The sequence below is a fragment of the Dermacentor silvarum genome, chromosome 3 (assembly GCF_013339745.2).
Source record: "Dermacentor silvarum isolate Dsil-2018 chromosome 3, BIME_Dsil_1.4, whole genome shotgun sequence".
NCBI classification, from domain to species: Eukaryota; Metazoa; Arthropoda; class Arachnida; order Ixodida; family Ixodidae; genus Dermacentor; species Dermacentor silvarum.
The window spans coordinates 114,850,190-114,865,935 of NC_051156.1; the positions used below are offsets into that span (position 1 = coordinate 114,850,190).

Genomic DNA, 15,746 nt, shown 5'->3' on the forward strand with positions numbered 1-15,746 from the left:
AACCTTGATGTATGCCGATCGTTTTAGACGAAAGTATGAAAGTTCAGCGTCCGCCTACTTGTGAAAGTGACGTGCGAGTATACCACCTCCATCCCGTAACCCCCCTATATCGCACCGGAACCTTCAAACTAACATTGAAAGCAAAGACCATTGCCTTCGGCGGAGCTCGCAGATTTCAGTTATCATTGGTCTGAGTGGTCATTGACCTGCGAGAGGGGTACTGCCTCTTTGTAATCGTCACCCATCATGCGCCTCTTTCTTCCCTCTTTCTTTCCCTCTTCCCCTTCCCCCAACGCAGAGTAGCTGGCTAGAGGAATTTACCTCAGGCCGACCTCTCTGCATTTCGCATCATTAAACTTATCTCTCTCTCTCTTGTAGTCGCCCGACTCTTCCGTAGAAGCGACGATATGTTCACCCCTGGAATGGGAACAGCAGTGTACGCTGTAAACTAATTTACACCCTTGTGCTCCCTTAAGGGTGTAAATTAGTCTACAGTGTGAAAGATTTTGTACACGTACGTCACAGAAAAACAAAAGATTACAGTTACTTCTCTTAGAAATGTAATTGATTACAGTTACCAATTACTGTCCCACGAAAGTAGCTGAACAATTAGTAAACAAAAGTAATCGATTAATTTAACTTTACTTTTCTCCATACTTCGCGAACATTACACGAATACACTATAAACAGATCGAGCTGGTCTGGCTCCTTCAATACGTCATCTGCAGCCCTTCACACGTTGTTTACTTTCAGTAACAACGGGTTTTCGAACTTTTCTTCGGTAATCTTTCCTCGTTTTCTTGGTAAGTTGTCTGCGGGCAGCGACAATGAAAATTTGCTCGATTTACGCGCTCTAGTGAAGGGCTGTGTTGCAACGTAGCAAAACCTTGACCACAAGGTTGCGGTGACCGAATACAGCGCTTCCTTTTTGCTGGGGTTAGGGGAAGGCGCTACCGATAGGGCAAGTGAAAAACTGACAAAGTCGCTGCGATTCCCTGGCATCAGCGCTATCAAGCCATAGAAGAGCCGTTTATGTTTGTCGGCCGACATCCTGCGGACCTCCTCACGACGCCCTTAATTCGTCAGCCATTGAGACAAACTAATTGTGAGGGCGCCGGAAAACGTTCGTTTCTTGAAATGTTAGTCAAATGTGCAACGTAATTCGATATAAAACTACGTAATATTCAGTCCTGGAATAGTGCTCGTTTGTTGCGTCCGCCAACATAGGTGTATGTGAGTCACGTATACAGCGTGTCCCGGCTAACCTTTAGCCAAGCTGTTCAAAAAAAAATAATAATAATAAACGTGGTGCAAGGCACGATTTTAAAAACTATGGTGTTCGGTGGTCACAATTCTCACCACCGAACACCGAAGGTTCTATATTTGCATCTTGCAGCGTGTTTTTTCAATATTGTGTTTTGCGTTGACCAGCTTGCATAACGTTAGGTGGGACACCCTGTATATCAGACAGATAGCAGCACGTGGATATAACGGCCAAGAACTTCTTTCGATATCAGAGAAGACATAGAATGCACCAAACGAAGAAGAATTAAGAAGAAGCCCTTGCTGCTTATATGAAGGCTGCTTAAAAACGCTTTGAGGAGAGAAACTGAGAGGTAGAGGTAGGACTTCTAAGAGAGGTGTGCAAATCTGCAAGCCTGCCATGTTCAGGTGATTGAAGTGTAGTTGCAGGACGTTCATGGTTGGAAACAGGTGACCCAGGTACCTGGTTTCATCCCTTTGGACACCGTATAGTTAACGACAAATTAAAGTGCTCGAAGCAGCGTCGCCCGCTATAACTTGTCTTGCGAAAAATATAACTGGTTACGCGTAATTGTTTACTGAAAATTTAATTACTGCGAGCGTTACGGAGTAAGCACGGTGATCGTTCAATTACAAGATTAACAAAAGAAGCGTAACGGATTACAAATAATTACGTGTAATTCGTTACGTACAAGTCTGCCGGGTACGTATACACCAGTGGCCAAACACGCGCACCCCGCCCGACGGTGCACGTTCTGTTCGCCGAAGGAGTGACAGAGTGCAGACGTGGTGGGATGGGCGTGGAAATGACATGCGCATGATTTATTCTTTACGAACACAGCGATGAGGCATCCCAACTCGAGCACAAGAAGCGGCAGCGACAAAGTGAAAATGATGGAACAAAAGTGGGTGGAAGGAGGACGGTGGGGGCGCGTACACAAAGGGAACACACACTCTCTTCAGGCATGAATCTGGACGTCTTCGTCGTCTTGGGCGAGCTCCTGCTCCTTGGCGAATCCCAGGAACACCTGCGCGACAGGAGACATGCGCGTACATCAGGGGGCGATGTCGTCCTTGCTGCAGCGTCGACTGCAACGAGTACCGGTGAGTATGCTGGGAACGCAAAGAGAACTACGACGATACGGGCGTTTTAGCGTTATTTGGACACTAAATGTGAATATGCGGTTAACTTGTGTACAAAAACAAATCGTGAGCCATTCCACTCTGCGAAGGTGGATGACCAGCGAATTCGCTGTTTAGCACAGGACACAGAGGTGACACAGAATGGGGAGGTCGTGTATAGTCCGGACTCCCGAGGAGCAACGCGCCTATGCGAAGAGCGACGGTATAGCAAGAAAGACCAGAATGCAATCGTCACCGGGAGTGCGCACTACACGCGGCCTCGTCATAACGACGGGAGAAGTGAGATTGAAAATGGAGAAGGGCACCTTGGCCTGTATTTTGTAGCGATGCCTTTCCGATGCTAATGCTTTTTCGCGCTTGGTCAGTGGTCAGAGCGACGGTCCGCTCGCGTTGTCAACGGGATCAGCCGGCTGTGAGCGGTGGATGATAAGACTAGTATAAAATAAAGCGTAACGCATCGCTACAAAATACCGGCCCTTGTCTTGTATACACGCGCCACGGTGCCGCCGTGCGGGGAGAGTGGCAGGAATTAAACTAGGGTCGCAAGCGGTTGGAACGCCGACAAAGAGAGGGCGGTGCGAACGTAGACATGGCCGACACGGGTCGGCCTTTTGGGAGATGACTGCTTCCCGCGATCTGCTTTCCACGATCTTCCTGCGATAACTGCCTTGTGAGGGAGGTGGATAACTGCTTCCCGCGAGATCTACCACAGCCATGTGGCTCATCGGTAGATGCCACCCCGGTCGTTGCCTCGACTACCATCAGACCGGCGATGCCAACCATTTTTGAGCCCTGCTCGGCCCTTCTGGTGCCATTGCCTGTGGACTTTTTACCCATACCATCTATGTACTCTCACTCACTGTTCACTGCCTTCATGCCCTTTAGCGTTTCTTGCCCTTCCTGTTTTTTATGAACATGCGAATAAAACCATCTGTTGTTGCCCTTGTTCCTGGGACCTCCTTGGGTCCCAGGTGTGACAAGTGCAGTTCAAGGGTGCGTTACAGATCCGAGAGCCCACCACCTGGAGTCCACAGGGGTATGTTCCATTGCGCTTTGACCCTTTCTGCACTATATCACCAGGATCGGCCCACATTTTTGCACACGCATACGAAAAATGCACGGAAGCCTAGCCATAAACAGCTTCGCTGTTATAAAAAAAGACAAAAAACTACGAAGCGTTTGCAATAGCAAAATGGCCTCCTAGTGTGAAAGGAGCCTTGGCAAGCCGGAATAGCCGCAAAAAAAAAAAAAGAAAGAAAAACGGATGGCGGCGCCCTCCTATACATCTACCGCGCGAACTCGCCGTGATGTCACGGATTTTGACAGTATTGCCAAGTCTTGGCAGTTGTTTAGCGGTAATGAACTATGTTGCATTTAGAAGGAACTAAATACACCGCCATTGGCCAAAGTATGCCCAAAAATGACCAATACGTAGAAATTCGTGACGTCACACTGACGTAAGTGGCGCAGGGCTTTCGGAGCGCGATTCACGGAAGTTTCGGCCTTTCTGCGACCCTTTTCCGGTAAACGAAGGAAATGATAGTTGAATTTTTTTCTGAGTCTAAACAGTATGTAGCTTTTTTAAAAGAACGTCTCTTTTAAGGTGCGACAACGTGGCAGTGTGTTTCTGCTTGGCCAAACTAAAAGGGCCGTTATTTCGCACATTGAAGAGCAAGCGTGCACTGGCTTTTGCGTTAAGCTTTCTCCGCCATACGAATTTCCGCGAAACTCACGTTTTCCTGCTCAAAGCTTTTGCGGTTCGAAGAGGTCGATTAATAGCGACATTGCGCTGTCGTATTCAAGCTTACCAGTTAGCCCAGACGTATATACCGGGTGTTATTTTTTAGGTCCAAATTTTTTAAAAAATTGCCTGTGGCCGATAGCACAATTCTAACCCTCGATCTAAATTACTCGATAAGGCGGCCATTAGTTCTACGCGAAATCAAAATGCTTCATTGAAGAATTAACATAATTACGATAATAATATCTCATTAATTACTTTAGGGCACATATTTCAATCTACGAATTACAGCCAGTAAGTTCGCAAGGCGTATCCACTTGGAACGAATTCTCGGGACTGCACCAGTTTCTAGATATTAATTTTCAAAGTGCCCAACGAAATTCATTGACGTTCCAGTTACTTCTTTTAAGAAAATGTTGTTTTATGCATTGAAGCACAAAAGTAACTGGAACACCAACGCACTTCGTCGGACACTTTGAAAATGAATATCTCGAAACTGGTGCACTCCAGATGATTCGTTCCAAGTTGATACGCCTTGCGAACTCAGCGGCTATAATTCCTACATTGAAAGATGTGCTGTGAAATAATTTAAAAGTTAATTGGCGTAATTATGTTTATTATTCAATTAGGCGTTTTGATTTCTCATGGAAGTAATGGCCGCCTCATCGAGTAATTTTGATCAAGGATTAGAATTGTGCTATCTGACATAGGCAATTTTTAAAAATGTTTAACCTTTTTTTTTAAAAAAAAGGTCGCAGTTTGGCCTGAAAGGCGAAGCATCGATTGGCGATAGCAAACTAGTGGACAGCTATATGAAGTAGGGATAGCTGTTTTATCGGCCGTATAAAGTTTTAACATAGGCATACTAACTAAATTAACCTCACGGCGACGGCGATGGCAGAAATGATCCGGGAGGGTCCATATAATTGCTATCGCAAAAAAAAAAAAAAAAAACCTGTAATACAGCGACTGCTCAGTCAGGCTGTGGTTCCGGGCATGAATGCAGCAAGGTGGATGGGAAATTTTTATCTGTGTGAAAACTTTCTCCGGGCCTTGCCGATTTCCGCAAACCTCCTTTAGACATTCGTCTCGTCCGAATGTATCGTACAATGTCATGCTTCGGAAAAAACTTCTAATTTCATATAAAATTCTTGAGCGCAGCGCAGACGTGCGTGCTTTTTATAATGTCCTGCACTTTTGTGCTAACGAGTTCGAAGTAAATTTTGCGCCTAGGGATGGGCTTCTTGTCGCTCAAATTTTGCTTGCACGTCGCCCTTGGTGAAGTGAGCTGTTGCACAAACGTGGGCTGCTGCTGCCGCTTGTCGGCAACTATGAGTCCGAACGAACGAGCAAACAACTTTGTTATTTATCGAGCGACGCAGACTGAGAGAGGCACCCATTTTTGCGAAATTTGAGCGAAATAATGTATCGGTATACGCATAATGTTTTTGTCAAGTTGTTATTACGGGGAATAATAAAAAAAAAGAATGCAGGAATTGTACGCGTGAACACATATGCGAAGGCTGGGAAGTCGCATTGGCGGAAATGACCGCCTTCGCTGGCTTCACGCAAAAGTCTTGCTGGGTGGTTTAGTCGTAAAAGTACGCCCATAAGCATCTGTGATGGGAGACATCGTGTGACATTTGTGTTGCGTGATACCAACGGTCCACGACGCATGGCCACGAACTTAATGAGAGCACCGTGCTCGTTGAAGCCTCACTGCGGGCCTCCGTTCGGCAATCGCTACGAATAGCATCGGGCACACCTGCAGTATTGGCTTACCTGTTCTAACGTCGTTTGGCTGAAGCTGAACTCTTCTATAGAGAACTTGGCTTTGGCTGAAATGACAAGCAGACATGGGGACATGGCCGTGTAAGCGAGCTGCTTTGCCTGTGCTTTTGGGATTTTCGATACGAAACTGCCGCTGTAACGAGCGAATTTCGCTTTGCACTTAAAAAAAAAAAAAAAAAAAAAAGGTACACAGACTTGTGGCTATACAGTTTAAGTTGACCAGCGGACTAATTTCTGTCCGTTTACGGAATGTATGACGAAAAAAAAAAAAAAAAACACAACGCCAAAGAGATGCGAGACGAGAAACAGGAGCGAGAGGCCATCCCTGGTGAAAGTACATTTCTATGTAGTCCTACAGAAAACAACGCTTTAACGTTGCGCGTGTATAGCCCAGGTGCTTCGAAATGCAATTCATTCGGGGCAGGCATTAACTGGCTACCTTTCCGATTCCATTTCTACTGAACATTCTATTCTGCACTATCGATACCGTACAATTAACAACCGTTCGACCCATTGTCGTCGCAGTATAGTCGAAGGTATGACATTTGTACGCAAACATAGTAGGCAACAGCACGTGTATACTACAATTATGGCCGCCGTATATATATATATATATATATATATATATATATATATATATAGAGAGAGAGAGAGAGAGAGAGAGAGAGAGAGATGTATACCTTCGTCCATGGCGACGAACACGTTGGCCAGCGACGTGACGCCGGCCTGCGGTATGTCGTAGGTGAGCCGGTCCTGGAACCCCTCGCGTAGCGTGGCCGAGGGGAAGACCCGCTTGACGTGCCCCTTGAGGTCCCCCAGGTTCTTCTCCCAGGCGCCCTCGTGTCGCTGCATCTTGATGTCCAGGGTGTAGCCGGCGCCGTACTTGTTCTTCAGGTGCTGCGTGGAGCCCAGGCAGCGCAGGGCGCCCCGCACCATGATGCCCACCTTGGTGCACAGGGCGTCCGCCTCCTCCATCGAGTGGGTGGTGAGCAGGGCGCCCCGCTCGCCGCCCTGCGGGAACGTCGAGCAGATGGTGTCCCAGAGGAAGCGCTTCGACTGCGGGTCCATGCCCGTCGACGGCTCGTCCAGCAGCACGATCCGGGGCTTGCCCAGCATGCTGATGGCGTAGCTCAGCTTGCGCTTGGTGCCACCCGACAGCTGCTTGGCGCGCTTGTCGGCGTGCTCGCGGATGTTCAGCTTGTCCATCAGCCTGCATGCCGGTCGACGATTAGGTTTGTTTTGGCCCGAAAGGATGCGCCCCTGATGAGTGGCAGAAGGCTCTTTCGGCTGCTGTGTGGATAGTCCGGCGGTAGTGTTCAAAAGCAATAGAACCGCGACTGTATGAACATAACGCAACGTGACAAACGAAAGCCACAAACTAAAAAAAAAAAAGCTACACGTTGGTTGTGATGGAAGGCATCCTGAATAATATCTGACTAGGTAGGGTTCTTAATCTCGCGCCGGTCTCGTGCAATTTTCTTATTCCGCCGTTCACAGGAAGGTGTATACTGGCTATGCGTACTTGTAAATGAAAAAGGGAAAAAGAGCAGGCACGGTACAGACACGAAGAGTAGCAGACTACGTTAACGCTTCTGCGCTTTTCGCCAGTTCTAGCAACAATCGGTGACAAGTAACGAGCGGAAAACTTGACTCCGCGCCTGTTAATATTGGCTGCCGAGAAATTACACGCTAGTTGAGCCCGTCTATTTATTCTTTTGCCCGTACAGAATGTGACAGCACATAACGCTACGCGACGCTCTGCAGCTTGCCAATACACGCATTGTACAGCGATATATATATATATATATATATATATATATATATATATATATATATATATATATAACCCTTTGAAGTGAGCTAGTATATGGCCTTCTTTCAAACACGGCTGCTTTTCAGCGCATTTCACTCCACCCATTTACCTATTCATATACACATACGCTTCATCCGATACCGACATCTAATGCTCTAGTTGCATCCTTTCTCACCAGAGTGGCTATAGAGCATGGCGTGCGGGCTTACCAGTCAGTGACGGCATCGATCTCGTTGTAGCGTATGCCCCTGAGTGACGCGAAAAGCTGCAGGTGCTCGCGGAGGGTCAGGTTGTTCCAGAGGGCGTCGTGCTGCGGGCAGTAGCCGAGCATCTTGAACGCTCGGCACAGGTTGGAGGTGATCTCGAAACCTCCTACGGCGACCTGCGCAAAGCCACGGTAACGCTGTAGAAGCAGACGACCGCCAAATTTCGCCAAGTTCTTCGCTGCTCATTCCTAAACTGCCAAGATTATAGGTTATGCCCTGAGGCGGCCATTAGACGCGGCAGTGTGGTTGCGATTGCTGCAGTGCTGCTGGCGAGAAGTATACGAGGTTATATCCGAGGGGCTCGATTTTTTCGTTACTGACAACCGTTTGAAGACAACAGACAACGAAGCTATATATAGAGAAAGTGCAAGAAAAGCTAATTGCAAGGTTTAAATGAAATGTAGAAATCATAATGAAAAGGGAAATTAAAGCAGACTGATAGATCCGCAAGTTGAAGCTAGCCGAACCCACACCTTGAACAATAACGCTTGTGATGCTTTACCAATTCATATAACGCTGCGGTCATCCTTCCGTACACTTTCTTGAGTATTTGTGTACCTGTACAAGGAGATGGCCATTGGGGTTCCTCGGCCGCAAGAGGCACTGACTAACACTCCAATCGGAAGGTACAAGGTGGCAGTTTTGACAGTATGGCGAAACACTTAATGTCCTGGGGCCGGATTCCCAAAAACGTTATTACGCTAAAACTGTTCGTAGAAGCGAATCGTGGTGTTGGATATATCATTAGCGAATGCGGCTGGCCAATGGCAAGCAGCACTTCAGAACGAAAAGCTTTGTGACTTCGGCCCCTGGGGCCCGAATTCACAAAAACGTCTTACGCTGGAATTTTTCGTAAGAAAGAATTTTAGCCAATCTGCACGCCAGGCATACCATTAGCGAAGATGGTGAGCCGATGGTAAAGCGAACTTTTGAAAGAAAACCTTTGTGAATCTGGCCCCTGATTAGCAACCCCTGTCTATATATATAGAGGGTCTGGGTCCGCCCGACTCGATGCGTGCTCTGCCCGCCAAGCCGTGTCGACCCGCTTTTGTCAGATTCATGTAAACATCCTGATGCGCGAGAAGTGGCGGGAAGCAGCGCTCTCTTTCTTTTCTTTTCCTTTTTTTTTTTGAAGAGCGCGTGGCCTTTCCGTGCACGGCGTGCGAAGTAAATCAAATACAAGCGTATAAGCATGTAAACTTGGCGACCGGGCGAGTGGTGGTGGTCGTGATTACCCTTCCGCTGGAGGGGCTCTCCTCGCCCACGATGACTTTCATGGTCGAGGTCTTGCCGGCGCCGTTGGGTCCCAGCAGGCCGAAGATGTCTCCCTTGTCGATGGCCATCGACAGGTTGCGGATGGCGATCTTCACGTGGTTGCGTGGCCGGCACCGGGCCCCTTCCTCGTACACCTTGCGCAGCTCGTGGACGTACACCACGGGAGGCTGCGCGGAACAATGTGATGCCGCGCTCGTTTGTGCCAGCCACGGTGCCAGCACGAGCGCCGAGGAAAAGCGAAGGCAGCGCGTAGGACACATGGGAAATTTGGGAGACGCTGCTATGCGTTAAGCTCAAGCGGGCAGTGGTTCCAACTTCTTGACATCGGCACACGGTGTTCGTAATCCTCAAGAACTCGCCACGGTGAGTCAGAGGGTACATGGCGTTCTGCTGCTAAGCAGGAAATCGCAGATTTCGATCCCGCCCGTGGTGGCCTAAAAAAGGTCGCAGTTTCGCCCGAAAGTGGACACATCGATTGCGATAGCAAATTAGTTGACAGCTATACGAAATAAGGACAGTAGATTTATCGGCTGTATACAGTTCTAAATATTCGCTTACTAACTAAATAAACAAACACGGTGTCACGCGCGCGCAGGTAAACATGAACACATCTCGTTCGATGACCGCGGGAGCTCGTCAAAACGCTGGAGTGATAAAGCGCGCCAGCGGCAGCGAGAAAATTGACCTTAGCGCTGGCTCTCGCTTCAACGCGAACTAAACGTCGAAAGCGAAGCGCATACGAAGCTACCGGCACTCGGCGAATGCACTTTGTCCCATCGCAGATCGCTTTCAATCAAGATTGGCGCCCGCGCGGCAGCTCCCTGAGAAGCAGCCGCAAGAGCAGAACGATTCACAGCCATGTGAAGGCGCGTTGCTCTGCTGGCGACAACCGTGGTCAAAAGAGGAGCGCTTCTTCTTCAGTTGCAGTCATTGCGGAATAGGCGCGCTGATTTCTTTCGCTTCATCTACAAGTGTCCGTTTAAGTGTCGGCGCGGAGCGTCACAGGGGCGCGTCACTGTACGATCCGCTATGATCCGCCTCCTTGACTCGCGAAGTTACGTACGTTAGCAATGGCTAGAACAGGCGGACACTAGCGCTTGTCCCCGTCGCTCGTTGGGTTCTCCCGTGTCCTACTTCTGCGCTGTTGCTCAAGTGGAGTGGGAAATCAACTAACTCAACCCGTCACACTCCCATATTCAATCGCTTGTCGTCGAAACTAGCTACGACGATCGGCTTCACGCACTTGTACCAATAGCAGCGTATATAGCGTACCTTGCGCGTCCTGGGTTGAGTTCCTTGTGCCATAAAGAAAAGGTACGGGCGAGAGCCCAAAATTGTTTATGCATTTTGTAAATGCTTGTGCCGAAGCTGTACAAGAGGTTAAGCAGGAGCAGAGAATGCTGCGCGAACTATTGACCCAATATGCACGCGCGTTTCTGATGTGCCCTAACATTTTTTTTTTTAGAGCGCAGCTCTTAATAACCCGTTCCTGCGGCGAACGTTAGCGCCGGCGTAACCGAGCGAACGAGCACAAAAGCGAAAGACGAAAGAAAGACGCAAGCCGCGCAAGCCAATGAGAGTGACCCCTTCAGTGACGTGCGCCGGGAAACTGGTTTCATGCGGACCCGCCCGACTGCTCGATGCGTACTCGTATCTGGTCTCAGCCGGACCGCTAGTTTCGTACCTATCGTCTCCCCGCGTCGACTCTCGCTCGCGCTTGTTTGGTTTGCTTGGTTTGGTCTCGTTCGCGCTTGTTTCGATTGTCATGGTTTGCGATTGTTTTGTAATCCGATTGTATGCGCGACGCGAATTGTGCAGTACTTTCTGGAAGCCAAGCAGCACCATCGATTACGCTGGAACCTTCGACGAGTCACGTATAAAAGCCGACGCGTTTGACCCGCTGATCAGATACGCGACTATTGCCGACTCTGCGACATGTCTCTCTCAAATTCTTTTGCCTCATTATATCGCGAAATGAAAACACGTATAGAGCTGTGCTCAAATTTCGCATTAGGAAGTATCGTAATCGCCGGTGAAATTTTCTTTCGTTTTGTTTCTGAACAGGCGAAAACAGTAAGTTATTACGAACTGACAATAGTAATAACAACACACGTGTCTTGCGAACTTCCCAAAAGGAACAATTAGAGGCTCTCAGATTTCTGCGTACCTTTATCGGTTTTTGTTCGGGGGCCCCTGCGACCTCCGATGCAGGCTTTGGTTTTCGCAGAAACAGAGACAGCAGCCTTGAGTTAGGGAGCTATAAGGAACACAACAATGACAATCCGTTGCGGCGCGTACGCGCTGGAAACTTACATGCGCTGCAGTCGCGCAGTTTGCTCTCGAAATTCTTTCTACGTATATGAAATGCATTCGCGCAGGGCAAAAGTCATTCTGCTTGACTCTCCCTCTTTTTAGACTTGAAATTATTTAAAATTTCAAGATCACGCTCATTATTGTTGTGAGATGCGCGTCATTTGTTTCGAAGCACGATTTATACGCAAGTTAAGCTCTTGCTTACGGCTTCGCAGGTTGCGTTCAAAGCAAGCTGTACCGTTCAGCAAAGGCGAATGGGCATGAAAACAGCATGTCGACGAGGCGTGGTGTTCAGACGTTAATTACTAGTTATAACTGGCAGGCATACAGAATAATACTGTCGAAACATTAACAGTATGGGAATATGGTATTGTTTCGCGCCCGTAAGTATTGAAAGGTTAACCTGCCCAGTGCTCTACCCATTTGACCACGTACTACCTAGTGACCTATTGGCGGGAAACAGGTTAGGCGCGGACATAGCTACATAGAAAAGATACATGGAGATATACCGCAAACTAGGGTAAGTTCCAAGGAATGATAGTTGCATTACAAAAGTCCGCCTCCTTTCCAGTGAAGCTGGTGCGGACGTCAGACAAGTACCATCACCCCAACTGACTTTAGATGACGTCACGCAAGCACCACCACCACAAGCGACATACGTGACGCGCGCATGCACGTGTGTGCAATTAATGTTTAAATGTAAATTGCGTCAGAAAATGGGTAAAGTACGGCTTACACACAAGCTGCAGACACGATAGCTTCGGACTGTTACGCCAATGTACAAGAAAACATAACTCCGTTACCCGGAAACCGAAAGGCAAAGCCCTTTTGCAGCTGTCGTTTGAGGCCCATCCCCATTCCTCCTCATTCTTGTAGACCCTCCGCCTGGCGCAAGTGCGTTATTGAACTTATTGTATTTCATAAAGTAAGATGCGTCAGAAAATTCGTAAATTACGACTTGCACGCAATGTACAGGCATGATAGCATCGGACTGTAATTCGAACGTACGAAAAAACACAATTCTGTTACGCGGAAACTCAAAGACAAGCCCCTTTACCAGCTGCCGGTTCTTGGGTGAGCGCGCCACGAAAAATCTCCACCAACTAGAGGCGAACAGCTTCGCTATAAAATTCAAGGTTATCAAGGCAACAAACCAACAAAACTTGGAGTACGCTTAAGCTTCGCCTTTAAGAGTGGAACACGATAGCGTTATTGGACGCCGTTGACGCCGATACCGACACCGTATTTTCTGCGACATGGGGCCCGATCAAAATTGAGAAAGGCTCGGTTTTAAATATTCCCTTAAATGTTTCCTAGAACCAAAGTACAGCGAGACACCATCAGCATTGGAGGACGCTTAAGCTTCGCCTTTAAGAGTGAAACGCGATAGCATTCAAAGGTCCCTGGTTGCTTATTAGGCTTTTTTCTCGTATATTCAAATTACAATCCGACGCTATCACGTCTGTAGGTTGTGGTTAAGTCGTACTTTACGATTTATCTGACGAATTTTACTTTGAGAAATTCAATTTTTGTTCACTAACGCTTTGCGCCACGCGGAGGGCCTGTGTGGTCGGGGTGGTTCGAGATGATGTGGTTCGGCATGATTATTGCCGCCAGGCGCCGATGCTTAACGCCGACACCGACGCCGACGCCGGATTTTCTGCGACACGAGGCCTTTAACGCTATAGCGTTAAAAACGTGTTTCCACCACACCTCGTCGTCGCGTTGTTTTTCGCCTTCTGATGCGCGCGAGCATAATGTCGTGTAGCAGAAAGCCATAGAGCCAAAGCCGAGCCAAAGCCGAGAAAGCGCAGCGCGTACCTTGGGCATGAGGCTGATGTCCATCTGTGAGACCCGCTGGCGCTCGGCCTTGACGTCGGCGTCCTCTTTCTCGGGCAGGTCGCCGTTAGGCGTGATGTCGATGATTCGGCGCGTGATCCAAAAGGCGTCCGCCATGCGTCCGCCGGCCTTGCCGATGTCGGCCATGCGCAGCAGGAAGTAGTACACCAGCATGTGGATGACGCACGCCACGTACGTCACGAGGATGTTGCTGTCCCAGTCGAAGTACATCCACTTGTCGGCCTCGTAGCCGTTCGACAGCTTCGTCTCGATCGTAACCGACGTCTGCAACGAGAGCGCGAAAAGGCTGTGGGCGTCACGTCGCGAACATATATCCCGTACGGATGCTGCGCCGGGGTGAACTGTCGTTTGTTTGGTAGTCAGGAAATGAGTCGACTCCGGCGAGGATTTAATTGTCGACCAGTTTCAAAAGCTAAAGCGAGCTTAAAGGCATACTAGAGGGGAATACGGGGTTAAGCGGTATTAGGCTTAAGAGGAAGCTTTAGTTCGGCCCCAACACCGATGCGGCCTATTCAAATACATGTAAAACGCAGAAATGTTTTTTTTCTGAGAGAATTCCTGGACCGATTTTAAGAAATGTGTTACATTTGAAAAAGAAAGGTAAATTCCAGCGACTGCAGTGAGTACAGTTCTGATTTAGGGCCTGAATTGTTTATAACAATTGCAGGAAGTTGGTAACATTGAAAAAAAAATAAAGAAGCACGAAGTTTACAAATTCGTAGCTCTGCTGCATGAACAGAAATCGCAGTTTTGTAAACTGTGTCCGTTAGAGCATCTAAAGCGGACAAAATCGGTATATTAGTTATCAGCCTACGTGTATTTCATACAATGTTTATGAGAGCCTTACAAGCGTCCTATTCGCAAATTAGTAACATATTCCACAGGGATGCATAATGTGGCAATTTTGTCCGCTTAGATGTTTTAATAAATGCAGTTGGCAGAACTGTGACATCGTTTTTCATTGCTGAGCTTGAAAGTTGTAACAATTACCGTTTCATTTTTCTAAATTTTGCAATTTCCAACAAAAGTCTAACATATAGAGGGCCTAAAAAATCCACTTAAAATAGACACTAGGTTTAACTTTTTCTTTTAAATGTGACAAACTTCCAAGTTCGGTTCAGTGGTTACCGAGAAAAACGATTTCTCCTTCCCCATGTATATAGATAGGAGGCCCCGAGCTAAGGCTTACGCTTAAATTACGCTTCTTCAATAGCGAAATGCACACTATTACCTACATCAAAGGGTTCGAAAACCAGAAGACAAAAGAACAAAACACGGGTGGCGACGCCACACTTAATTTCTCGCACTGCCTCGCTGTGACGCCATAAATTTGGTCAACAGCTGCTCGGATATAGTTAAATGTTCATCGGTAATGGTAAAAACAAATTGCATCTCAATGGAACCTACGATAGTTGGTCTTACAAGTTTCGGGAACTATTACTGGACAGAAATTTCTCCAAATACGAGAAAATATTTCCGTGACGTTGCTCTGACGTACGTGCGCTGTCGTTAAGGCGGGGAATTTCCACGCAGGGAGATTCGGCCTTCATTTTACTCAATAATAATAACACTTTTTTAACCGTCAAATGAATGTGAAAATAGTTTTTTGAAGGTTACTTCGCTAGCTTGAAGTGGTTTAGTGCTACTAAGGACACCGGTGAACTCCGCAAATGAAGGCAAATTAAAGACGTATTTTTATCGTTTTCTCCATTTGGTACCTCATCAGCAGTGCAGCTTCTAAGCTCTGTTTAGCGAGCTACGAAAGAACCGACGAACCATTTTAGTGAAACAGTGCTACTCTGAATTATCAGATCCACCTGATGACCTGTAAAGCGTGCACCGCCTGCACTACAGCGCGGTGTGCGAAAAAGCCATCTTTACAAGTAGCAGTACTTCTTGTTGCGCTAGTTCGTGATGCATAGCTATTAGAAGAGGCTGCGCACATTAAACAAGCGACACACACTGAAAGAGACAGGCACTTGTCCTTCCTCTCTGTGTTGTTAATTTACGCTCCTCTTCTCTCCTCTTCTGATGGCTATGCATCTTAATTTCTGGCGCTCGTTTCTGTAGTTCCTAGAGTGAACGCACACGTATATGGAATTGTCTGAGCGGTGTTAAATGTGGCTTTTACATGAGCAGTCGCGTCCCCGCCGATTTGGTGGCAAACAATGCATTCATTTCGTTCATGGCGTCTACTGAGCTCGGGTTTTACCGTCTTTGCCAGGCCAGATACTAAAGGCTGGTGGCGCCAGACAAGCGCATATATATATATATATATATA

At 47.6% G+C, this 15,746-nt stretch overlaps 1 protein-coding gene across 12 annotated transcripts in view; it reads right to left on the reverse strand.

The window, feature by feature from the left end:
- Positions 1–2,053: 2,053 nt before the first annotated feature.
- The window catches only part of LOC119445722 (ABC-type organic anion transporter ABCA8-like), a 136,908-nt gene continuing 123,215 nt past the window's right edge, over positions 2,054–15,746 (reverse strand). For all 12 annotated transcript variants that reach the window (XM_037710005.2, XM_049663555.1, XM_049663550.1 and 9 more), the window contains 6 exons: positions 13,427–13,729; positions 9,253–9,459; positions 7,961–8,133; positions 6,619–7,148; positions 5,930–5,985; positions 2,054–2,291 (listed from right to left, as the gene is read on the reverse strand). In XM_037710005.2, coding sequence (XP_037565933.1) covers positions 2,223–2,291; positions 5,930–5,985; positions 6,619–7,148; positions 7,961–8,133; positions 9,253–9,459; positions 13,427–13,729 — 1,338 coding nt within the window. In that variant the 3' untranslated portion in view covers positions 2,054–2,222. The remainder of the gene's footprint in view (positions 2,292–5,929; positions 5,986–6,618; positions 7,149–7,960; positions 8,134–9,252; positions 9,460–13,426; positions 13,730–15,746) is intronic.